The 23,163-nt window shown below is 38.7% G+C and overlaps 1 protein-coding gene across 2 annotated transcripts; it reads left to right on the top strand.

The window, feature by feature from the left end:
* Positions 1–337: 337 nt before the first annotated feature.
* Positions 338–23,009, top strand: LOC129759739 (E3 ubiquitin-protein ligase Nedd-4-like). Of its 2 annotated transcripts, XM_055757257.1 has the most exons (12): positions 338–567; positions 842–959; positions 1,027–1,157; positions 18,070–18,151; positions 18,457–18,783; positions 18,939–19,204; positions 19,287–19,419; positions 19,612–20,191; positions 20,258–20,382; positions 20,448–20,746; positions 20,817–21,509; positions 21,572–23,009. In XM_055757257.1, exons 1-12 carry the CDS (start codon positions 482–484, stop codon positions 21,672–21,674), a joined length of 2,943 nt encoding a protein of 980 aa, XP_055613232.1. In that variant the 5' UTR covers positions 338–481; the 3' UTR covers positions 21,675–23,009. The 2 variants fall into 2 exon arrangements, with proteins under 2 accessions (XP_055613232.1, XP_055613233.1); XM_055757258.1 differs by lacking the exon at positions 18,457–18,783 and having other exon boundaries at positions 338–576.
* The last annotated feature ends 154 nt before the right edge of the window (positions 23,010–23,163 follow it).

Genomic DNA, 23,163 nt, shown 5'->3' with positions numbered 1-23,163 from the left:
GACACAAAAATGATGCACAGAGAGAAAAAAAATGGTTCATCGAGCTTGTTAATATGAAAATTAAATAAAATAAATATCTGTTGATTAACTAAAAAAAATCTCATTAGATCTCTTTTCTTTTTTTTTTGTCCACAGAATGAAGCAGGAACCTGCTGCCGGTTACGAATCAAAGTTATTGCCGGCCAACAACTGGCGAAAAAAGATATTTTTGGAGCCAGGTAAGCGAGAATTATTAAACTATAAACCTGTCGATTATCTAAACATAAAACCACTCTCTTTTTGCAGCGATCCCTACGTCCGCATCGACCTGAACACCATCGCTGGGGACGAAAACATCGACTCGGTGCTCACGAAAACCAAAAAGAAAACCCTGAACCCGAAATGGAACGAAGAGTTCATCTTCCGGGTGAAACCGAACGAGCACAAGCTGGTATTCCAGGTGTTCGACGAGAACCGGCTTACGCGGGACGACTTCCTCGGCATGGTGGAACTGTCCCTCAGCCAGCTCCCGAAAGAATCCGAGGAGGCACAGATCCCGTGCAAAAGTTATCCCTTGCGGCCTCGCAGGTCAGTAGGGTATGTTTGGGTTCTTTCTTTTATTTTGATTTCAGACTATACATACTCATTTGAGTTCCTTTAGTTGGTTTATTTTCTCATCCGTTAGATCAAAGGTTTAGTTTGATGAAGTTTTGGTAATCCGGGTAACATTCACCTCCTCATGAGTGCACAATTCGTTAGTATTTATTTGTTTTGTGTTTGTTGAAAGAATGAATGAAGGAACCTTTTTCTGGGTTGGTTGTGTTAAATGTAATCTAACCTAGGACAATTAATTTCATTTTAGTGCTCGATCGAAGGTCCGAGGTCAGTTGGACTTGTATCACGCCTACGTACAGGATCATAATGCAGCTGCCGGTGAAACCGATTGGGAAATAATAGAGTCGAATAACTCAATCTCAAGTGTAAGTTGTGGCCAGCAATTTTACATGCACACAGGTCTTGATTGTTTTTTTTTTCCATTATTTGTAGAGTTCCAATATTGCTAGCGGCCCTGCTGAAACGCTACCCAGTGGTTGGGAAGAGCGCCAGGATGCCAACGGACGAACCTACTACGTTAATCATCTTGCCCGGTCGACACAGTGGGAAAGGCCAACCGCCATGTGAGTATTCTAGATACTTTAAGATTATATATTACCAAAGATTTTTTTCCCCAATTTGTGATGTGTTTGTTTTGGTCTATTAGAATCCGTTGATCTCCGTTGCTAACGAATCGGAGCTGCCAGCCAAGGTTCTCGTCAACTGTGCGCTGTGCGTATTTCAGAGGCTAGACTACGTTGCCACGAGCTTCTGGGCCTGCCTCTTCATCGATGCCCATCTGGATTCCATAGTCAAGGTCTTCTCCGCAAATCTCATTCTCATCTCTTCACAGCGTGTACCCAATCCATCTCCACTTACGTTCCCGAATCCCGAGAAGTCTAGTGTCTTTTGATGATACTGGCTATGTAGTGTTACGTTTGAAATCCAGTTGCCAGGCCACCAAGCGTGGAATATGATCCAGGCAACGATTCACAAGTACTTGCAGTTGCGAGTCGTCGCCATATGTGCATCAAGTTTTACACCCGTACAACAATACGGGTTTGACTTATAAGTTGAAGATAGGGGATTTCGTTTGCAGAGATATCTGGCGTGATCGCCAGATGTTTCGAAGACTCGAAAACGCCAATCGGGCTTCTCTGATCCGGGTTTCGATGTGTTTCTTGGTACCACCTTCGGGCATTATCTGCCTACGAAGCACTCCATTTTCTCAACTTGTTGCCCAGTTCCCATAAAGCTGAAAGGTGTCTTCGGCATTGACTTCGATATCTGCTGCCTTGGAGCTTTCGATGAGGCCATCGAGTTTGCTCTGAATTTCTTTGGGCGGTCAAGGTCAAGGTCGTTTAGCTGCTCCATTGTCGAAGGATTCAACGACATTCCTCGTTTCGGTCTACAGTCGATCGCTCCCGTCAAGACCTCACCCATTACAATGAGAAATTGTAGCGATGATAAGATAAATTCTTGTCTTACTGCAGCAGTTATCAGGATTAGATCGGAAACAACACCGTCGTGCAGAACTTTGCACGAAATTGCATCGATCTGAGCTTCGATGAGATGGATTAGTCAAGTCCCCCGATTCACTCGATTCCAGGAGTCGTTTTAGGTGAGGAACGTCACATCGGATGAACTTTGGGAATGAACCTCTGTCACTTCACTTACACCGACTATCGGAATAAGGTGACGAGAGTCCTGTGACGGTAAGGCGACTCGATTACCGTCACCTCACGCGTAGCGCGAAATAAGGGCCTCGATCGCATCGGCTGTACTCTGTCATACCTTTCTTCGAAACCTTTTCGAGGATACCCTGCAGCCAGTCGGCCGGGAATGTTCCAGTATCCCAGATATTAGCCAAAATACTGTGCAACATTTGTGCTGACAAGGCAGGGTCAGGTTTCTAGGGTTTCATTTTCATGTCTTTGATTGCCGATGCTGTTTCAGCCAGCGAGGGTGCTTCGAGTTGACGCCATTAATGGGACTTACTGTTTGCGCTTCGAGTTGTGGTTCTGGTAAGCTGATCTATTCGATCTGTCAATAGCTGACTTGCTCGATCTTTCAGCGGCTTTCTAGCATAAAGCTTGCTTCAGATAGAATTGGAACAAAACGATCACCTATATTTCAGTATTTATTCTTGAATTCAAGATCCTTTTTTCATACAAATGTAGCGTTTTCTTCAGACATTTACGAATAAATACGGATAAACGAAGGAATTCTCGATTTTATCCATGGCTCATTAGGCGGCGCAAACTCTCTTCGTCCATCGTTTTAGCTATCAAATTCCACCAGGTCTTGCCCAGTATTTCTCAACAGGGCGAAACTGAAGGCAGTTCGGTGGGTTAAGATTCTTCGGAACAAACTGAACCCCTTTCTTACATACCATTCTTGAACGACTTTGCTGTAATGACAGCTTGCTGAATCTGGCCAAAACATTACGGGATGGTCGGAATTCGTTTTTGGAGACACTCTCGGGACTATACCCTGATGTCATTGCCTTATTTGTAACAAAAACCTTCGTTTTTTTTTGCCACAGCTGCGAATGCCCTGCCAAATCATAAATTTTCGTGCAAATTTAAATTTGGTTGGAACATTCCCCTGAGCCGTTGACCGAAGTTTTGCCCGAAGTCAGCCTTGACATAGGTTTCATCGTCCATCAGAAGACACCCGTCAAACTTGGTCAGTACCTGGTCGTATAGCTTCCGAGCTCGGATTTTGGCCACACTATTCTGTTTTATAGTCCGATTTGGCCGTTTGCTAGCTCGATACGACATGATTCCTTCCCGGAGTCGAATTATCCTTACGGTACTATAAGCAGCACCGAATTTTCTGGCCAAATCAAGGTCCGACAGATTGGAATTCTTTTAGTCGTCTTCAAAATCTTACCACGCAGTTTCCGGTCGACAGTTCCACTCCGATGATTGCCTTGAGGCTTCCGAATCGTCTTCAATGTTTCCTTATACCGTTTGATAACGCGCCATACGGCAATTTCAGCTGTTTAGCTAGCCTAGATGTAGACCAGACCACAATGGATTTTCGAAATAACTGTGCCCAATTCCATGTTGATTGTTTACAAAATACAGTCGAGGTGGGCGCTAAGAACTTCCAAATTCGTCCAACAGGAACACCACAATACGAACAAAAGATTGTTCCAATTCTAAATGAAGCAAGCTTTGATTCTTTACAACGCTTAGGCGGAGCGGAATATCATACGGTAAACGAATATTCCCCAAGGCGACTTTTTTCCCTCTTCGGCTAGGGAGTTTGCCAATAATCACTATAGTTTCATCGACTTTCGACTCAATTCCGAATTTTGCCTTTCTCCGATCATCGACCATTCTCCTTAAGGTTTCGTCCGACATCCATTTACTTCTTCCACACAAGTTCAACGTACTCCCTTTCGCCCGACGGGCAACTCTGAGTCGTATCTCAAATGAGGTAATCATCAGGTTCTGTTCAGCCATCTCGAGATACCCAAGTGACCTTATGTGCTAGTCCATGTAAGACAAGTGATCCACCTATCACCATCACAAAATTCTACAAACAGTTCACTATTTTCGCTCATAAGTCTTATAACATGGCGTCCCATGACGTGGTCCTTATTTTCGGAGCCAAGCTTTGCATTGAATTCGCCTTTTTTACTCTTCGAAATTTCCTCAACCACTCTATTCAATTGACTGTAAACCTGTTCTTTTCCCTGCAAATCGACAGCGTCATTTGGCGCACAACGCTGGACCACTGCAAGGTTCTTTCGTTCATCGGTTCACAGCTTATGAGGGCCGCATAAACCTGCATGTTCTTCTCGTATGCCAGAGTAAACCAGCACTTTGCCGGATTGTGTCTTGTTTTCTCCAGTGAAGTGGATCAACAGACTTCTATCAGTACCAATGTCACTAGCTTGAGACGGCTAGCTTCTCTAGCAAGTTGAGCCAGCATACATTTGCTAGGTAAGGGTCAAAATATTCCAAGTTCCGATTCTAACGGGTGGCAACTAAAATTTCGAAATTTCTCTTTCAAGTTGCATCTCTTGATTTTATCAATCAATAGTTTGCAGTTCTTGGCTCTCCAATTATTTTTGAACTCCAATGAGCTCAAAGTTTCGAAAAAAATCTTCGATTGGGCGACACTTAGGTAGATTTGTCGGGTTGTGGTTCTTGTACAAATGGGATCGGGTGGGTGTTCAGGAAGGATTGTGTTTTTTTTTTTGGCATAATGCAATGACGCTTTATCCGGACAAAACAAGTATTGTTCATCTGCATGATGTTTGTGTAGAAACGGCATCGAAATTTTCTTCAATCGTTCATTTCGGTACACATCTTGATTGATACCCAAACCAGACGGCTTGAATCATGACCTAGACATAAATACCTCTCTCGGAAATGGCAATGTACAGCATCACATTCTGTTCAAACTTATGTATGTTTGAACTTGTAACTATTTAATGTTCGGAAATGTAGTAGAAGTATCCTTGGAATAGTATCGATCGTTTCCGTGGATGTGCGTCTTCGAAGGACGGGAAGTAAGTAACTTTCCTCGTCCGAAACAAAACATTTTCCGGAATAATTTTTTACCATCCAGCGGCATTGGGATTTAAATGTCGAAATCGGATCTCTAGTGTATTCTCAGGCTCTTGTCTTCTTTCGGCTCTTAATTTCAGCTTTTTTCAATATCTTGCCACGGCATCCCGTTGTCTCAGTGAATCCTTGTTTTTGAAGGCACGAGAAGGAGAACGAAGTCCTTTTGCGTCCATAATTTTCTCTGGTCTGCCACTACCTTGCTTGCGAGAAGTTGTTGGGAATTTTAGGTTATGGTAAACAGGGGAAGCCGCCACATTTTCACTTTTAAAATGTTCTACTGTATACTTTTTGCCGAGATTTTTGTGCAGTTCGTAGAAGCGTTAAAAAGGTTTCAATTAGATTTTTTCATTTTATTTGGTTTTGGTTTCTGTAGCAAGTCTAATTACATTCGCGGACAAGTGCTTGATCAAGTCAGACGTGTTTGCTAGCTACTCTGAAAAAGTAAAACTTTTGATCAATAGCCTCGTTGGCTATAGAGTTGTTTTTGACATTTCTTACGCACACTTGCTGAGCGTGTACAGATGAGACGGGACAATGGCCTGTGTCGGCAAGCGTTTGAAAATATCGACCGCTTGGAGCCGCCACTCACGCCCTCTCAGTGAAGAGAGGGAATCTGTAAAAAAGAGAGAAAATTTTCTCCGTTTTGTTTTGATTTAGACTTTTGTTTTGATTTTACACGTTTATTTTGAAACACAAAAGAATTTTCAATGTAATTATAAAGTGGTTTGGTCGATAGTGAATTTGTTATGAATATTGTTATCTATTCAAGGTTATTTACTGAGCTTACTAAAAGAATCCAATGTTCGAATTGCATTTATTAAAACAAATGAAATGGGAATTAGATTGTTTTTCGTCATCCATATTGTATCTCTTATGAAAACTAGAATTAGTGTTTGAACCAGAGCGAAATTGGATTTGGAAACAGGAATTCAATCGAAGCATTTATTGTTAAATTTGCAAAAAGTCATTCAACGCGCATTTTCTTTCTTTTTCTATTCATCACAATTACTAATCAGTCATTTAAAAAGGGGAGCGACATTGAACTTAAGTTTAACTTGTTCTTGGCCGATCCTTTTCTGGTTTAGAATTTATCAAATCGAGGCATCTCTGAGAAATTTACCGTCTTCGAGCCTAACCGATTTCGATGTAGTTCTGCTTTATTTGGCCACTCAGTCTCGGACTGTAAAATCGTGGATTGGTTGGATGTTCCCTGGAATCCCGACCGATTGTTTATTTCCATTTTAGCAGGATTCATCGCGTTGTTCCACATCATAACGCCAAACTACAAACCTGTGCAAAACCAAAATACAGTGAAAGGAAACAGACAAAGACATGCATCACACTTACTTTTGGCCCTTCTCCTTTTAAACAATAATATCCAGACACAGCTCTCCGCCTTTGGAAGCTGCCAAGAACATTATGACTGGATGTTAACTCTTCCGAGCGCCAGCAAACGATTCCTCGCTTAACAGACAAATTTGATACTATTCGCTGCTTCAAATAACCAGTGTTTCTTATTATCCTCGAGGCGGACTAACAAACCATCGGCGATAACTGCTGCCGAGCCGATTGTTCGCTGATTTTGTTTTTCGGTCACGAAGTCAAACCAGAATATAAGATCGTTTCGATAAATCTAGCGAGCGCCTTCATTACGTCGTATGAAACATTTTAAGGATTCAGAGAAAGTCAGGAAACAGACTTTAAGATTATGTATATCACATCCAAAATATGTAATCCAGGAAACAAATACTCTAAATGGAAAGAAGTTGCAACTAGTTCATGTTAGTTTTTGTACTTTTTTGTAATAAAACTGTTTGTTTACATTTTGTTCCATACGACGCAATGAAAGCTGGAGCGTGAAATAGTAAACCGCGGATGAACAAGCAAAACAAAAATCCCGATTGCTACATGAAATTGAAACCAAACTGAAAATTGAAATTTTTTACGCACGATGCATTGGTGGAGTCGATTCGAAATTGAAGATGGTTACAGTGTTCCGGTTTTTGGAAATTCTTTCTCACAATGAAATTAATATTTATATTTGCATTGAATTTTGAGGCAATTACAGTCCCATGCAACGTTGCGCGTTTACTTTATAAAAAATGTGACCAATATCTATTTGCCAAGATTGGTGAATATCGTATTTCAGAATTTTTTCCTCAGATTTAAGCTTTTTTATGCCTTGAGAGTTTAAATCTGAGAAAAAAGCTTAAATCTAAAAAAAAGCCTTAAATCTGAGAGATGTGTTCCACCAGAATTCAAAAGCAATAAACGTCGTTTATAAAACTAAATTGGACTAATTTGCCGAAAATAAAAAATACAGTCGATGGTTATAGTTATCAACGTCGCAACGTGTCGCCGGCAGCACGTGCTGTGATGAAAATTTGTAATCCGATATTCACCACACCTGCTGTGAAAATAAGAAATTTTATTTTGCTTCTGAGGGAGATAGAGAACCCCTTTTATTTAGTTAAGGAATGATTAAAATTTTACAATCGCTTCACAATGTGTATCAATTTGTAACAAATCGCGCATTGTCTTCATCTCAGTAAGGATTCTCTCATTTTAACTTAAATATTTCTCATTTTCGCGCAAAATTGTACACAACTTAACACATTTTCATTCATTGGCTACACAAATGCAATCAATCTTAATTCTTCATTTTCTCAATCACTTGCGTGATCATTGGAGTAACTTCCCTCATTTTTGCAGTCCCCCAATTTAAAGTGTTATATTTATGTGTGGTGGTTAAAATTTGTCTTATTACAATCAAATGTAGAAGCGTGTAATCGAAAAACGGATTGATAGAAAGAGAGATGCCAAATATTTTTAATTAAACCGTTTTTGAATTTGAAAATATCATTTTGTAAATTAATAATGTCAAACTGGCGATTGATTTAAATTGGTCCCGGCAAATAATCTCAACTCTTTCGTTATGTTCATGAGCCATTGAGACATTTCTCAAGTATCTGAAACAAAGCGATACTTGCAGCTCATTTCTGCAACCACTAAAGAATGTCTCCTTGTTCCTATATAAATTTATATATAATATCGCAACAGCACCAAGTTTTACTTCGGAAGTCAGACCTGATTTCCGAACTCACTTTGAACAAAGAACTAGAATTGTCAGCGTTTGACTAAATTGACAATACAAAGAAGTTAAAGTTTACTAAAAATATTACTTTGTGAAATATAGTTTGCTTGGTTAATTTTTTTTATTATTAAAATAATCGTACGTTTGTTTTGCTTCCCAAATTATTGGTTACAAAAAAACTTCGCATTTTTGAAAACTTGACGAAAAACATATTGCATAATGAGGATTAAAAAACATAGCTGATTCAATGTTTTTATCTTTTCTATAAATGAAATCTAAGAAAACCTAAAGAGCTTCAATTTTCATTCTAAAATTAAAATTATTATTGAAATTATGAACTGACTTTCGAAACATCCCTGATTAATATTTAAGTCATTTTTCTAAGATTTTGAGCACAAATCTGCAGTAAATAAAATTGATCATAATTCATGCTTCCGTCGATTTAGAATACTGAATTTAGGAACGCCCTGTTACAGTACTACCACGAATTTGTCAAGAAATAGCTTGAAACATGAAAAAAATAAATTACATTAGCATTTTTAATGTTAATTAATTTATTCATTTGATAAAATTTTACGAAACATAAAAATATATCCCAACTGGTAGCCCTGCTGGCCCAAAAATAGAAAATCAAAACAAAAAAAACTACTCTCTCACCGATAGTTTTCCGCGATTTTAATCACTTTCACCACCTCGTTCGATACCAGTACCGGGTGCAAATGATCCGGAAAATGAGTGGGAACCCTTGGAACTTTTCAAAAAGTGTGCCAGTTTCGCCAAAAAAAATTAAAAAAGGTAACTCTCAATTTTTCTATACAAAATTTTATCGAAAGGAACCATTTCGATCAGCGCCATCCCTTAGTGGGAGTTCCAACTAGATATCAAAAAAACATATCCCATTAACCTCAAAAACTCTCGGTACAAATGGTCATGGTCGTTTTTGAGGTTAATGGCCTGTGTCGGCAAGCGCCCGCACATAACGACCGCTTGGAGCCGCCACTAGTTCCCTCTCAGTGGAGAGAGGGAATCAGTTGAAAGAGAGAAAATTTTATCCGTTTTGTTATGATCTTGATTTTCCAATTTGATTCTACACGCTAAACTTGGAACACTTTATAAATTGATTTTTTTTTGTTGCAAGGTCAAGAAATGAAACTCAAAATTCAGTTTGAGGAAGATAAAACATTAAAATCTTATTACGAAATATAAATTTTCACGCATTTTCTTAATTGTATGAAAAAGAAAGTTTGATTTTTTTTAGGGAATTCAAAAAAAGAACTTTTCAACATTCGTTTTTGCAAATGTGGTAAAATTCGAATAAATTCTGTCGCTGTTAATACGATTTACATCGTGTATGGCACTGTTTGAATGATCGCGCAAACGGTTTGAGTACACACTTAATCTTTTCTCCTGTGGTCGGAACGATTTTGTCCTGTACTTTCAACAGCTGAAATTACAGGACAAATCTCGGGACAGAAAAAATGCTCAGGAAACCAACTGTCAAATTGACCTGTAGCTTCGCATCCGTGTTTTCCTGTAATTTGCGGGACTGTTTAAATTTTCCTGTGAGTTCGAAAAGACTTTCTCCCGAGATTTTGAATGAATTTAGGTTTCCTTTCCCCCATTTTTTATTTTTAAAATTAATCCCAATGCACTTTTAGAAAAAAAAAAATCGAACACAATTGCTTGACAATAATATTGAAATTTATTTTCAAATGTTTAAACACATATTTTTCCATTTTTAAGTTTTATTTACCAATGTGGACACATATTCATAACCGCAACACAACACACCTGTAAATAAAACAAAATTATTAATCTTACCAAAATGCCGGATAGCACTTCTGCTTACCAAAGCGCCGTGCGAGCCTGGCATGTTATGCCTTGCGTTCCGGGGTGATGGCCTAAGATCTCACACGGGGGGAAGCATCTTGCGTCGGAATCAGCCTCATTCTCCAAAACTGATTTTATGAACTTCGCTGGAACATGCACGTTCTTCGCAACTACAGTTTGTAATTTCGGCCGAATGCTCTGCGCGAGTATCAACCACCAAGCAACCACAAAACACAGTAAATGAATTAGAAAATGGCGAGAAGTGTTTCGCTGTAAAAAACGATGACCGAAAAAAACACGAATGTGAAAACACAACTGTCATTTCCGCAACGTCCCGTGAGAGAGGGGATTTCTTTCCTGTATTCGATCGACTTCCTGAACACTCGAAGGAGAATCCCTTCGAATTTCAGGATCAAGAGACTGTCACGAGATTTGGTTGGCTATCTCCCCGTGGCCCAAGAAAACTCTTGTTTTTTGACAGTTCAAGTGTCATTTTGAGCTGTTTTCCTGTAATTCAGTTAAGCTTGGTTTCGAGCGAAATAATTGCAATCTTAGTGTGTACATAAAAAAATCTGAATTCTTAAAAGCACTGAAAATGAAAACCCCTAATATTACATGACACAGAACACGATTTTCTTATGTAAAATTCCGTCATTTATGATGCTTCTTGTCATTTTCATTTTTACAGGCTGCTTTCAAATCAATTGTTAAGATTCAAAACAAAAATTGAGACCCATCCGTAATTATTATTGATATTTTTTTTTAAATTTCAGATAAAAAAAATTAAGCCAGTATTCGACATGCATTTATTTAAACGAATGTAATATTAAAATAAAGTGTTTACTGTTATTCAAGTTCTATATCGAACGCGAAGCACAATGAATTAATCTGTAACTAGAGCGTGATTAGAATCGGAAACTAGATTCAAAATGAGAACGCTGGTTTCCACTTTGGAAAAGTGCATTTCCAAGCTCCAAGACTTCTTCCTTTTCCCGAACATGCCTCAATTATATCATTTTTTTTTTCTTTTCCAGTTCATGTTTTACTAACCCTTATGGCTCGCTTATTAAACTCGGCTTGTTATTATTATTAATCAATCTTCAGGGTGAATTCCTGCAAAAGAAAATTAAGAAAAAAGATATATTTTCTAACCCTGATTGATTAGTAAAGGACCTGGTTATTTTACCTAGTGTTATCATTTACAACCAGATCGTATGAGTTCCGTTAAATTTTTTCCGTGTGATTCTGAAATGAACAAGATGAGTTATGATAAGAACAAGATAATGAAAGTTGATGACTATTTAAGTGAGGTTAATAAAGCATTCATTTAAAAGTTCTCGTTTATAATAGTTATTATAACCTTCTTTGATTGGGTTCATTTTTAACTTGGTATGTATTAAATTGTATAAATTTTATTATTCTATTATCAATAATTATAACATTCACATTTCTTATTTCATGAACAAAATCCTGCCTTTTTTAAATAAAACTATAACACTTATTTAATTAAAGCTTTCGTTATTCGAATTCTAAATAATCGATCTAAAATTTGCTAAATGTTTTGATTTTGAATGTTTATTCTGAGCTGTAGACGTAATTCTGATACAAAATTGTGATTTTTATTTAAATGCAATGAAATAAGTTTTACTAATAAGAATTTACAATCATTTATATTATTATGGCAAAATATGAGAGATTTTTATAGAAATCATATCAGTTTCATCACTATGTTCAAGTAAACTTACCTTGAATTTGCCAGAAACGGGATACTTCGGCTTCCCTTTTATACAGTGACTGGAGCCATTCAGGGATTCGCTGGGTTTTTTTTCATAATTAGACCGATTGTTTTTTTACGACCCTTAGCGTCCATCTCGTAGTACTAGCATATAACTCAAACTCCTGCGAAAATCTTGTACCTTTGAGAGAAACATACAAAGCCACTGAAAAGGCATAGATATAACACTTACGTTTGGAACTTTTCCTTTGGACAATAATTTCCACAGGCACAGCTATCCGCCCTCCGAGGCTGCCGTGAGGATCGTGTTTGATGAAAAGCCAGTAGGTTCGTAAACAAGGGTGAAGTTTTTTTTTCTCATCCAGCACGGGTCTAATATGCATCGCCCAGGGCGACGATTTTGTTTGTTTATGAAGTTTGCCCCAATCTTTTCGATACAATTCGCAATTTTGGATTGCTTGGATAAATCGAAGATGAACAATTAAAACAAAATCTAAAAAACCGACTATTACACGAAACCAAATTTAACTCAACAAGTTAAGTTATCTTTAGGCAGCTATATAAATAGCGATAACGATGGAAAATAATTGCATAATTTTGTTTTGTTTGTTTAAGGAAATATCAGTTGTTTGGTTTGAAATCGATTCTTATAACCTAATATTTACATGGCAATTTTATTTGGATTCCATTTAAAATTTTTATCACTCAAAAGGAATCCGTGTCATGTAATATTAATAAAATTTCAATTTCAGTAATGTTTAGAGTTTTTATGCCTGCAAATGTGTAAATTTACATAAAAAACGCATTCTGTTTCGGGTAATATTGTTGTTTTCTATTTTAAGTGCTGTTGAGGATTCTGCAGTTATTTTGCTGTGTTGAATATACTGTCTGAAGCACTTCGAATGTCTAGCAGCTTCTCGTGTATGTTGGACTGGAAGCTACAAACTTATGCACTAACACGTCTACGATACTATTCACGGACAGCAGTATCCAATTCAAGGAGACTCTTTCTTACTGAAAAAGGACTGAACAATTCTCCATTTTCACGATATAATATTTTTGTGACGATAAAATCACGTCGAATAGTTTAATAATTTCATTTATGCAGCATTGTGCCTCCGATTCTGACATAATTAAATCATTGATATTATTGTAAGCCGATTTGCCAAACAAAATAATATGATTAATAATTACTACAAGTCGCGAATGCCATAAAGATGGTAAAACGACTATAATCGAAACAAAAAAAATAATTACTGAACACCAAAGTCAGGATCGGGAGCGTGTATAGTGAAATCTTTGTGTGGGGGTTATAATGTTTATTTATAATGCAAAAATTTCAAAGCGTGAATAAAATTAGGAATAAAGCAAAACGAAAAACGTGTTGGAAGCATGGATGCCAAAGCAAACTTTTTTAAATTCTTTTGTAATTTTTAAAATATTATTTTACAAATTTATTATTTTGAAATTTATTAAGTTTAAAGTAGCCTGTCAGTTACAATGAACTATTTAGGTTAAGAATTAATTATGTAAACCTTTCAGTTGACCAATATTGGTTGCTCTAATTCCAACTCTCTCATTTTGTTCGTGGGCCATTGAGACATGTCTTCAGTATATCCAAACAAAATAGTAGGCCTGCAACTAGCTTCTGTGACCCATATAGAACGCCGTTTCCTAGTGTAAAGCTCTATACAAAAAACATTATCACGCCAGCACACAATTTTACTCCGGAAGTCAGACTTCCGAACTTTCTTCCGACAAATAAAAGTGTATGGATTATCGGAATTTCCGTTTTCCTGCCAGTTACTAAGCGACGATTCTGAACATTTGATTTAATAAGAAGAAGATAGTACGTATGTTTTGATTTCCAAAATTATTGTCCAGAAAACTAAGTTTTTTCGAACATACACATGGCCGGGATTCGACCAGACCGAACTGAACGCCAATTTGATAAAAAATGAGTTATCTATTGCAGCGGATGCGAAACATGATAAACTACCTGTCCAGTGAAAATCAGAACATTTTTCCAATTTTTTCTGATTTTATTAGAGAATTTCAATGTTGCAGACAGTGGAAATGGCATAAATGCGTTGCGCCAAAGTGAACTGAGAGCCTCCTTAGAAGTAAAGACAAAAAGTCTGTTTTGGTCATGAAAACTGGTTTTGTGCGAAATAATCTTTTGTGTGTTGATTTTTTCAATTCAAAACAGTTCTTCGGCTCGTCACGAACTAATGTCTGATAAATTAAATGATTGAAAACGTTCCCGTGGCTAAAAACTTTGTATTTCGGATTGTAAGCATTTGTTAAAATTTCGCTCCGCCAGACTGAACCGAATCCCTTGAATTTTGTTTTCCAATTTACTCAAAGGGATGTTAGAATTTTTAACATTTAACGATGAAAAATGCTGTATTGTATTGCTTACTGTTGTTCAGAACGCAACCGGTAAGTAACAATCAAAGGTATTCCGGATTTCAAAAGTGCGAAATTTGTATGGCTCGGTTCACTCTGGCTCAACGAAAAAAACCATTTTTCAAGCATCAGCCATACTCGTTAGGTGCTGCTCGTAAAGCGCCTATTAGTAGGCTCCTACGTTTAGAACAAATTGCCCAGTCAAATGATAGCGCATGGCAATTTTTCAAACATTTTGGTTCGACCAGAGTGAACTGGGTGCAAACACATTGCTATTAAACTTCAGTTTTCGACTTATTGAGTAATCAGAAATCGTCCAGTATAGCCTCGACGGCTTTATAAGAGTCTAAATGTGATGGTAAAATGGTAAAATGTTATATCTTATAAAATAGTATCAATTGGTAGGGCTCTGAACTTTGAACTCGATTTTCTCGAAATCAAGTTTATGGCGTTCAGTTCGGTCTGGTCGAATCCCGACCACATATATAACAATTAGAAAATATATTTGAATTTTTTGTCTGTTCTTTAATTGAATTCTTAGCTAGCCTGAAGAGAAAATATTTTTTATGCATCGTAAACGTCAAACTGTTAGTCAAAGGGTTCCCTTTTAAATATTTTGTGTACAAAACTGAAGCAAATAAAATTGTTTATAACTGACTCAAGCTTAATCACCATCAAATTCCTTCAATAGAGAATACTCTATTTACAAACGCCATGACGATTTGCTGAAAACAGTAGGAATTCACCAAAAAAGGCATATTTGCATGTAAATGTGTCAAATTGAGAAAATTTTACAAAAACGAAACATATATTCCAACTTCATCCCCTCATACTTACCCAAAGTTAGGAAAAATACCACCGGTACATAAAACTTTATAAATGAAATGCCTTAAAAAAAATTTGTAAAAAATAATATTCCAATTGGCAGCCCTGCTGGTCCTAGAATAGAAAACCAAAACAAACAAAACATACTTTCTCACCGACAGTTTTTCGCGATTTTAACAACTTTCACCACCTCGTTCGATACCAGCACCGGGTGCAAACGATCCGGAAAATGTGTGGAAACCTTTGGAAGTTTCAAAAAAGTGTGCCAGTTACGCCAAAAAAAATTAAAAAAGGTAACTCTCAATTTTTTCATACAAATTTTTGTCCAAAGGAACCATTTTGATAAGTGCCATCTTTTGATAGGAAATCTAACTAGTGATCAAAAAAACTCACCCCATTGTCCCAAAACTGAAAAGTGTTGGTGAAACAACCAGCATAATATCACGAACACTACCAGCGCCAAATAGGACTATTGTTCTCATTTCTTTCGGTTGAAACGGAATCTTTTTTCGGAAAGATATCAAAATGGCGACTGGTATTCGAAAGAACACAGTGAAGTTGGTTTTCGGACCGAAAAGCAAAGTTCCCTCACATTTGGAAGTGCTTAAATTCGTTATGAACAATCTAAAACTCTCATGTGCCAATATACATAGTATTTATAAAGATGAAAATGGAGGACATTTCTTTGTGAAAATGATGGATGAATCAGCATTCGAAAGTTTTATTGCTAATGTGGACGAAGAATATAATTTTGAATATGATGATGGTGCAGTGAGCGGAGTGACGATCGATCAAGCATCCCGACTTTTCCGATATGATCGGATATTTAATCTACCTCCGGAAATCGAAGACCGCGAAATCCAGTATGTTCTTGGTCAATACGGGATAATCAGGCAACATATACGCGAGCGATTTCCAAGTGAATCTGGTGTGAATATTTCCACTGGAATTCGTGGTGTATACATGGAAATTGCGAAGGAGATTCCAGCAAATATTTTTGTTGGTCATTTTAAGGCGCGTATCTTTTATGATGGTCTTAAAAATAAATGTTTCTTTTGTAAAGAAGACGGTCATATAAAAGTTAACTGCCCGAAGTTAGCTCTGCTCAGTGAAAAGAAGATAGATAATTCCTTTCCCTCCTACCTTGGAAGGCCATCAAGACCCATTGTTGATTGCTCATCTCCAAACGTATCTAATATGACGACTCTGAAGTCCAACATTTTTCCTGCTAAAACGGTTAACGCAAGCACAAACCCATGTGCTACAGCATCGCAAGATGGATCTTCCAATCCTGCTCAAACGATACATTCGCCATTGCACACCGTATCACTGCCTAAAGCTTCCCTGAAAACCCACTTCCCGGCAATGTTATTCAAACCGTGTGGAGCACATCTCCCAGATTTCCCCTTTTTTCCCCTCGTTTTGACAGATTTAAGCTTTTTCCCTCAAATTTAAGCTTTCGTCTCCTATGCTCTCAAGGCAAAAAAAGCTTATATCTGAAGAAAAAAAAGCTTAAAAACGAGATTGACGAGCACATATTTAAAAGATGTTGGTCACACGATACATAGACAAATCGTGTAACGTTGCAGGGATCTGTGAAAACCCTGCCCAGCCACCCATCGCCAAGCATCGCTCCGATGGTGGAGGCACGGGCTGTACCGACCGAAAAATCTACAAACCGAAAAGCAGTCAAGGAAATCGAAGCGCAATCATCACCCGATGCCCCGATCGAGATGGAAGATGAGGTTAGCGAGTTAGATCGCCGTACTACAATGACTACAATCAAACGCACGAAAGCGGATTCCCCTGAAAGCTCCGAACAAGAAGATACGAACCAGCAGACCATCGCCGATGACGAGAGTGGAGAAAAGATCGAAGATACCTCTTCGGGTATGGGTATGACGCTTCGTGAGCTTCGTGCAAAACCGATAGTTCAAGTTAAGAATAAGAAGCGTTTTAAGGGTAAGAAAGCTAAGTGGTAAATTTTCTATGACTTGCAACATCATCGAAAGCTATTTCCGATAAGCTGCATTAGGCTAGTTCAGGAACTCAGCAGTTCACAAGAGTTGTGTAAAAATATCCAATATTTTTGCTAGGTGTACTGAAAGTGAATCTTTAAAATGTTATCTTAATAATCGGGCTTATAATAGACCTTTTCATGAAATTGTTTCAGTTATGCAGTAAAGTAATTGCCAAGGTATCAAGAATTATTTTTAATCACCATTGTACATAATGAGCGATGAAGAATATATTTAGTTTCATAAGATAGAAAATGTAAATGTTAATAAAAATGGAACAAATGGATTTTTTTGAAAAAAAAAAATACGGAGCAGTAGATTGTTAGCCTAAAGTTCCTATCCTGCGATGGGCCTGCCATCTCAGACTAAGCTGCTGGGAGTCGCAATGCATATATGCAGCCGCTTGATCTTTCTCCGGTCTAGGGTGTTCTTCGGCGTCCATGTTGAAATCACCGTTTTCTAACGTTAGAAGTTAGAACTGATAAGGACACATATTTTAGAGAGTATCAACGATATTCTTTTTCTCTAAAGTAGTTTCACCAATAAAGGTAACATCATAAGGTTGCCACCAGTTTAAATCGATTTACTAAGCAATTGTAAATTTTTTCACAAAAACGCTGATTTAGTACAATTTTGAAATTTTAGTTGACAACGGTATAAAATTACCAACGTTGTGATTCAGAGTTGTCTGACAAATGCTCAAGTTTGTCATTTGTCATGCCTACCATTTGCCAGTGGTCAAACAGCGGCGTTTCACTTTTACTTCTGCATACATTTCAAAAGATACCGTCAAGTACCTTTGAAGTACTCCCTCGATAGAAACCTAATTGTTGAATAAGTACACGCTACCTCACACAGATTTTTCGTTTTGGATGCACAAGTTTACGTGTTTCGTCAACTTTCAAATTTACTTAAACAATTCACTGTTCTATCGCTTCATACATATCAAATGGTCGAACGAAATACTTACAATGAATTTTCTATTTCTCACGCTTTCAGCCACAATCAAACATCACAGGACAACGACATGGCAGCAGCCTTCCAGAGACGCGTTCACATAAGCGTGGACGATAACATTACGGTAAATATGTCTTATCACCTTAGCAATTACAGTTTCCAGATATTTAGGGTTTTTTTCCTCATTCAAACTTCTAACAATCTACCGAGCGACGCGACAGTTCAAAAGCTTGTTCCCGATAAGTGGGCATTTCGGTTTTGCATTAAATTTTTTTTCTTTCTAATTAATCGTTTCTTCATCGCATGCCTTCCATTGTTGTATTGTTTCGGTTGGATAATTTTCTATATGCGTTGCAAATTTTTAAACTCACTGTGTTGCATGGCAATTATCTACATAAAATTTAAAAAAAATCGGGCTGTTGAAACCAGGATAACGCCAGTACCGATAACGACTCCAACAGCTTGATCAACGACGACGATGATGACGAAGATGACGCTGAGCAGTGCGAAAGCACGGAGCGACGAAGGGCTAGCGTATCGCGCCAGGAAACGGTCGATTCGCAGTCGACTCCGATTTCGGAGGAAGAAGAACGTCCTCCTTCGATGGCGCTGCTGCCGGAAGTTGTTGATGAGCAACTTGGGATCGGAGAAGTGGCACTGGATGATGGGTTGACTATCGGTGGTGAACCAGTGCCACCGGAAGATGAAGTTGGCATCGACGTGCTCAGCGTTGATCTTGCCGATGAAGATCAAGAGGTGGTTGTTTTAGTATGTGTGTGTGTGTGTGTGGGTTTGTGTGAGAGATTCTTCACAGTTATGGGTTTGAAGCTTTCTATTAGCTAGCACATTTTTGCATAAATTTTGGTTTGTGTTATGCGTTTTGATATTCTTTTTCTTTGCTGGATGTCTAGTCAATCATGGCAAGCATTAACTCTGAACAAGCCGCACTACAGCTGGATGCGTCACTGAACAATTCCGTTACGTCAATTGCCACCGACGGAGGCCGAGGCGTTCCGGAAACCATAGAGGAAGGTTCGGTGGTGCTTCGTTCCGATTCTTTGCGATCATTGCCACCCGCCCGGGTCAGTTCACCACCGCAACTTCCGGCTGCCTTGGTTCGCAGTCCGAGCAGAGTTTCCTCTATGGCCGTTCCGACGGTTGCCGGAATCAGTCGTAGGTTGGTGAACAATGATCTGGAATTGTAGCGATGAGAACATTACTTATTGTTTTATTTAATGCACCATATGTAAAACCTGAAGAAGAAGGCTCCCTCCCATGGTACGCATCATACCGAGACAACTGACCGTCGAAACCGAGGAAGATGAAGTTCCTCCACCCTCACCACAGGACGTTCTAAATTTGATTGAAAATGATGAGATTTCAAATGCAGAGGTAAACTACGAAATTTAGCACTTCGTGTTTGCATTTTGCTGCTGTGTAGCTTATTTGTATGTCTCTGATATCTAGTTGATTTTGACCTCTAGTTGTGCTAGCGCGTTTTGCAGGGAAAAATTGTCGGTGATTGGTTTCGTCCCTTTTTAGAAATTGCATTTAATTTCTACTTTCTTAAATATTTCGTAACAGGACGCTGACCATGCCGTGCAAAGTCGAATACTCCAACATCTCAACGAAACCAGCCGCCGTTCCTCGAGTCGATCGTCAATCGGTAGTGATAGCAGCCTTCGAGGAGCTGCGCCAAGTCCCGCAGCTCATGGTCATCTATCGGGGGGTGCGGCCAACGGAAGCGGAGAAGACGAGGCCGATAGTGGACCAGCTGAACGGCGGAGATCTTCGAACAACATACCCAACAACAGCCACAGCAACAACAACAATAGTGATCCCGGAGACGATCGTTCCTCGACTCGATCATCCACCTCAAATGAGAACGATTCGTCTAGCAGTAGCCCGGCGGGTACGGAAGCTGTGCTACCCACCGGTTGGTCCATGCAGCTCGCCCCCAATGGAAGGGTGTTCTTCATCGATCATAACGAGAAAAAAACTTCCTGGGTGGATCCGAGAACAGGCCGTGCTAGTCCGATGCCAAATGCGGCCAGCAATTCAACACTTAATGAACCTCGCCGGCAGGAAGACGGTTTAGTTCCACTGCCGGAAGGCTGGGAGGAGCGAGTCCACTCAGATGGGCGCATTTTCTTCATCGACCACAGTAAGTTGTTCAGTTGAAAAATTTCGCATAATCATGTTCTTCTAAAAATTTTATACGCGCTTTCAGATTCCCGAACGACTCAATGGGAAGATCCTCGGCTGTCGATGCCGAACGTGGCCGGCCAAGCAGTCCCCTACTCGAGAGATTACAAACGCAAATATGAGTTCCTGAAGGGACAGCTGAGAAAACCTGTAAGCTCTGAATAATCTTACGATTGGTGAGGTCGGATTCTAAAATTTTTTATTCATTCAACTAGGCCAACGTACCGAACAAGATCGAGATAAAAGTCCGACGGACGTCAATCCTAGAAGATTCGTACCGTATCATCAACTCGATAAACAAAATTGAACTGCTGAAGACGAAGCTGTGGATCGAGTTCGAAGGGGAAGCCGGTCTGGATTATGGCGGTTTGGCCCGGGAGTGGTTCTATCTACTGTCGAAAGAGATGTTCAATCCGTACTATGGGCTGTTCGAGTACTCTGCCATGGATAACTACACGTTGCAGATAAACCCTTTCAGTGGGTTGTGCAACGAGGATCATCTGCATTATTTCAAGTAATGAGATTAAAAATTTAATTTCTATACTGAGCTGGTAATAAAATTGTGTTTATTTTTTTTAAAACAGGTTCATCGGTCGGGTTGCGGGAATGGCCGTTTATCATGGCAAGCTGTTGGATGCATTTTTCATTCGGCCCTTCTACAAGATGATGCTGCAGAAGCCAATAGACCTGAAGGACATGGAGGCTGTAGATATGGAGTACTACAACTCGCTGCTGTGGATCAAGGAAAACGATCCCAGTGAGTTAATGCTCACTTTCTGCGTAGATGAGGAAACATTTGGTTATACGAGTCAACGGGAACTGAAACCTAACGGTGCTAACATTGAAGTCACGAATGAGAATAAAGACGAATACATTAAATCGGTTATTGAATGGCGCTTCGTGGCCCGAGTCAAGGATCAGATGCAAGCCTTCCTCGAAGGCTTTGGACAAATTGTTCCGTTAAATTTACTGAAAATCTTTGACGAGAACGAACTGGAACTGTTGATGTGTGGAATCCAGAGCATCGATGTGAAGGACTGGAAAAGAAATACGCTTTACAAGGGAGATTACTACTCAAACCATGTGGTCATCCAATGGTTCTGGCGAGCCGTCCTTTCGTTTTCGAACGAAATGCGCGCACGGTTACTGCAATTCGTAACGGGTACCAGTCGTGTTCCGATGAATGGCTTCAAAGAACTGTACGGATCCAATGGGCCACAAATGTTCACGATCGAAAAGTGGGGAACTCCGGAGAATTATCCGAGGGCACATACTTGGTAAGGATATCCACTATTTTTTTCAACTTGTATCAAATAATGTTTGATCAAAATAATTTCAGTTTCAATCGGTTGGATCTTCCACCATACGAGAGTTACCTGGTGCTGAAAGATCGTCTCATCAAAGCCATTGAGGGCAGTCAAGGTTTCGCTGGAGTGGACTAAGCACCGAAATAGGAAATCTACGGTTCCAAACATTCCCCAGCGTGACCACGAAAACCACATGCTTCAAGATACGTTCAATCGATCGCTTACTGTGTTGGTTGGAAAGCACCGCACCTCACCAACTGTTTTACTCTTTTCCCAAATGCTGGTTAAACAAACAACAGACAGACATGACAATCGTGTGACAAACTCTCAATACCAATCCGCTAAGAAAACAATTGGACCCAACTGTAAACGCTAAAATCTAATGCAACAATAGTTTTTTTTCTTCCAGCTGCCAAATCTATATATTTGTAGAAAATCGAAAACTAAAACCTAATTAAGTGAGTCTCTCTTAGATAATCCCGTTTTATACTTAAAAAAGCTACGGAATCTATCAACACTTGGTAAATTTAGTCAAACTTTAAACCTGTATGCTGTTAGTTTTTATCCCAACGTCGAGTGTTGAAATATCGTTTTTCATAAAACGCATGCCTTACTACTAGTGCTCTTGTTTCCGTTTATCTACCAAAGTTATTAGAGAGAATCATGAACCCGAGAAACTAAAAATGATACAAAAAATACTTTCACCTACCCGTTACTTGTTGTTAGGTAGTGTTGTGTAACCAGAAAGTAAGTCGTTGTTTGTTTGAAAAATATTTCAATGTTCGCAAAAGAAAACGCACGCAATTGCCGTTTTTATATTTCTATATTTTTACCTTTTATCTCTCTAGATGTTCATCCTACGTAGAAGACAAAATTTAAACCGCTAACTTTAAGATACCCCTGACTGTAGCAAAGATATCAACCAATCAAAACAAAGAAAGAAAAAAAGATGATCATACTATCTAGGTATATTATATTGCTACTTAAAACTCATCAATATAACTACCGACCGAGTTAATCGAAGAAAAAGATTATCACTACTGGTAGCTCGTGAAACACTTCATCGTCGAATGTTGTGATTTTAATTTATTGAACAAAGAAAAACAAGCTAGGTAAACGAGCAGCTTTTGCGGTTCTCGGAAAAGAGAAGAAAAAAAAACATAAAAAGTTATACTTAATGAAAACAAGGAAACATTAAAGCGAATTTTATTGTTAACACGAATGGCAAGCAAACGTTGTTGGGTTGTGTCCTGTGCAAAGTAGCAAAGGAATTAAATTCAAACACCAGGCACTCCCTGCTGATAAAGTCGGTAATCCGTGTCAGCCCGTTTGCTGCGGAACGATATGATGCAAGTTAGAAAGTAAGGTGCAAACAACGGAGAGATGATATAAAATATAATCGATTATTTTCAAAGTATTTTTAAAGTCCTGCAAGAGACAATGTAATACATACACAGGAACAATGAAGAACCATTGATTTGCGTGTGGTGGTGGTGAGGTATCACAGCCATATTTTCGGATACTGAGACCGAATGAACAAGAACGATCTTCAACCAAACATTTTCAAACATACCGGAACAATCTTCAACCAATCATATTTTAAACACACCAAGCAGCAGATTGC

This window comes from Uranotaenia lowii, unplaced genomic scaffold (assembly GCF_029784155.1).
Source record: "Uranotaenia lowii strain MFRU-FL unplaced genomic scaffold, ASM2978415v1 HiC_scaffold_258, whole genome shotgun sequence".
Lineage (NCBI taxonomy): Eukaryota > Metazoa > Arthropoda > Insecta > Diptera > Culicidae > Uranotaenia > Uranotaenia lowii.
The sequence above is the reverse complement of the archived record's forward strand: the minus strand, read 5'-3'. Positions and strand labels throughout refer to the sequence as shown.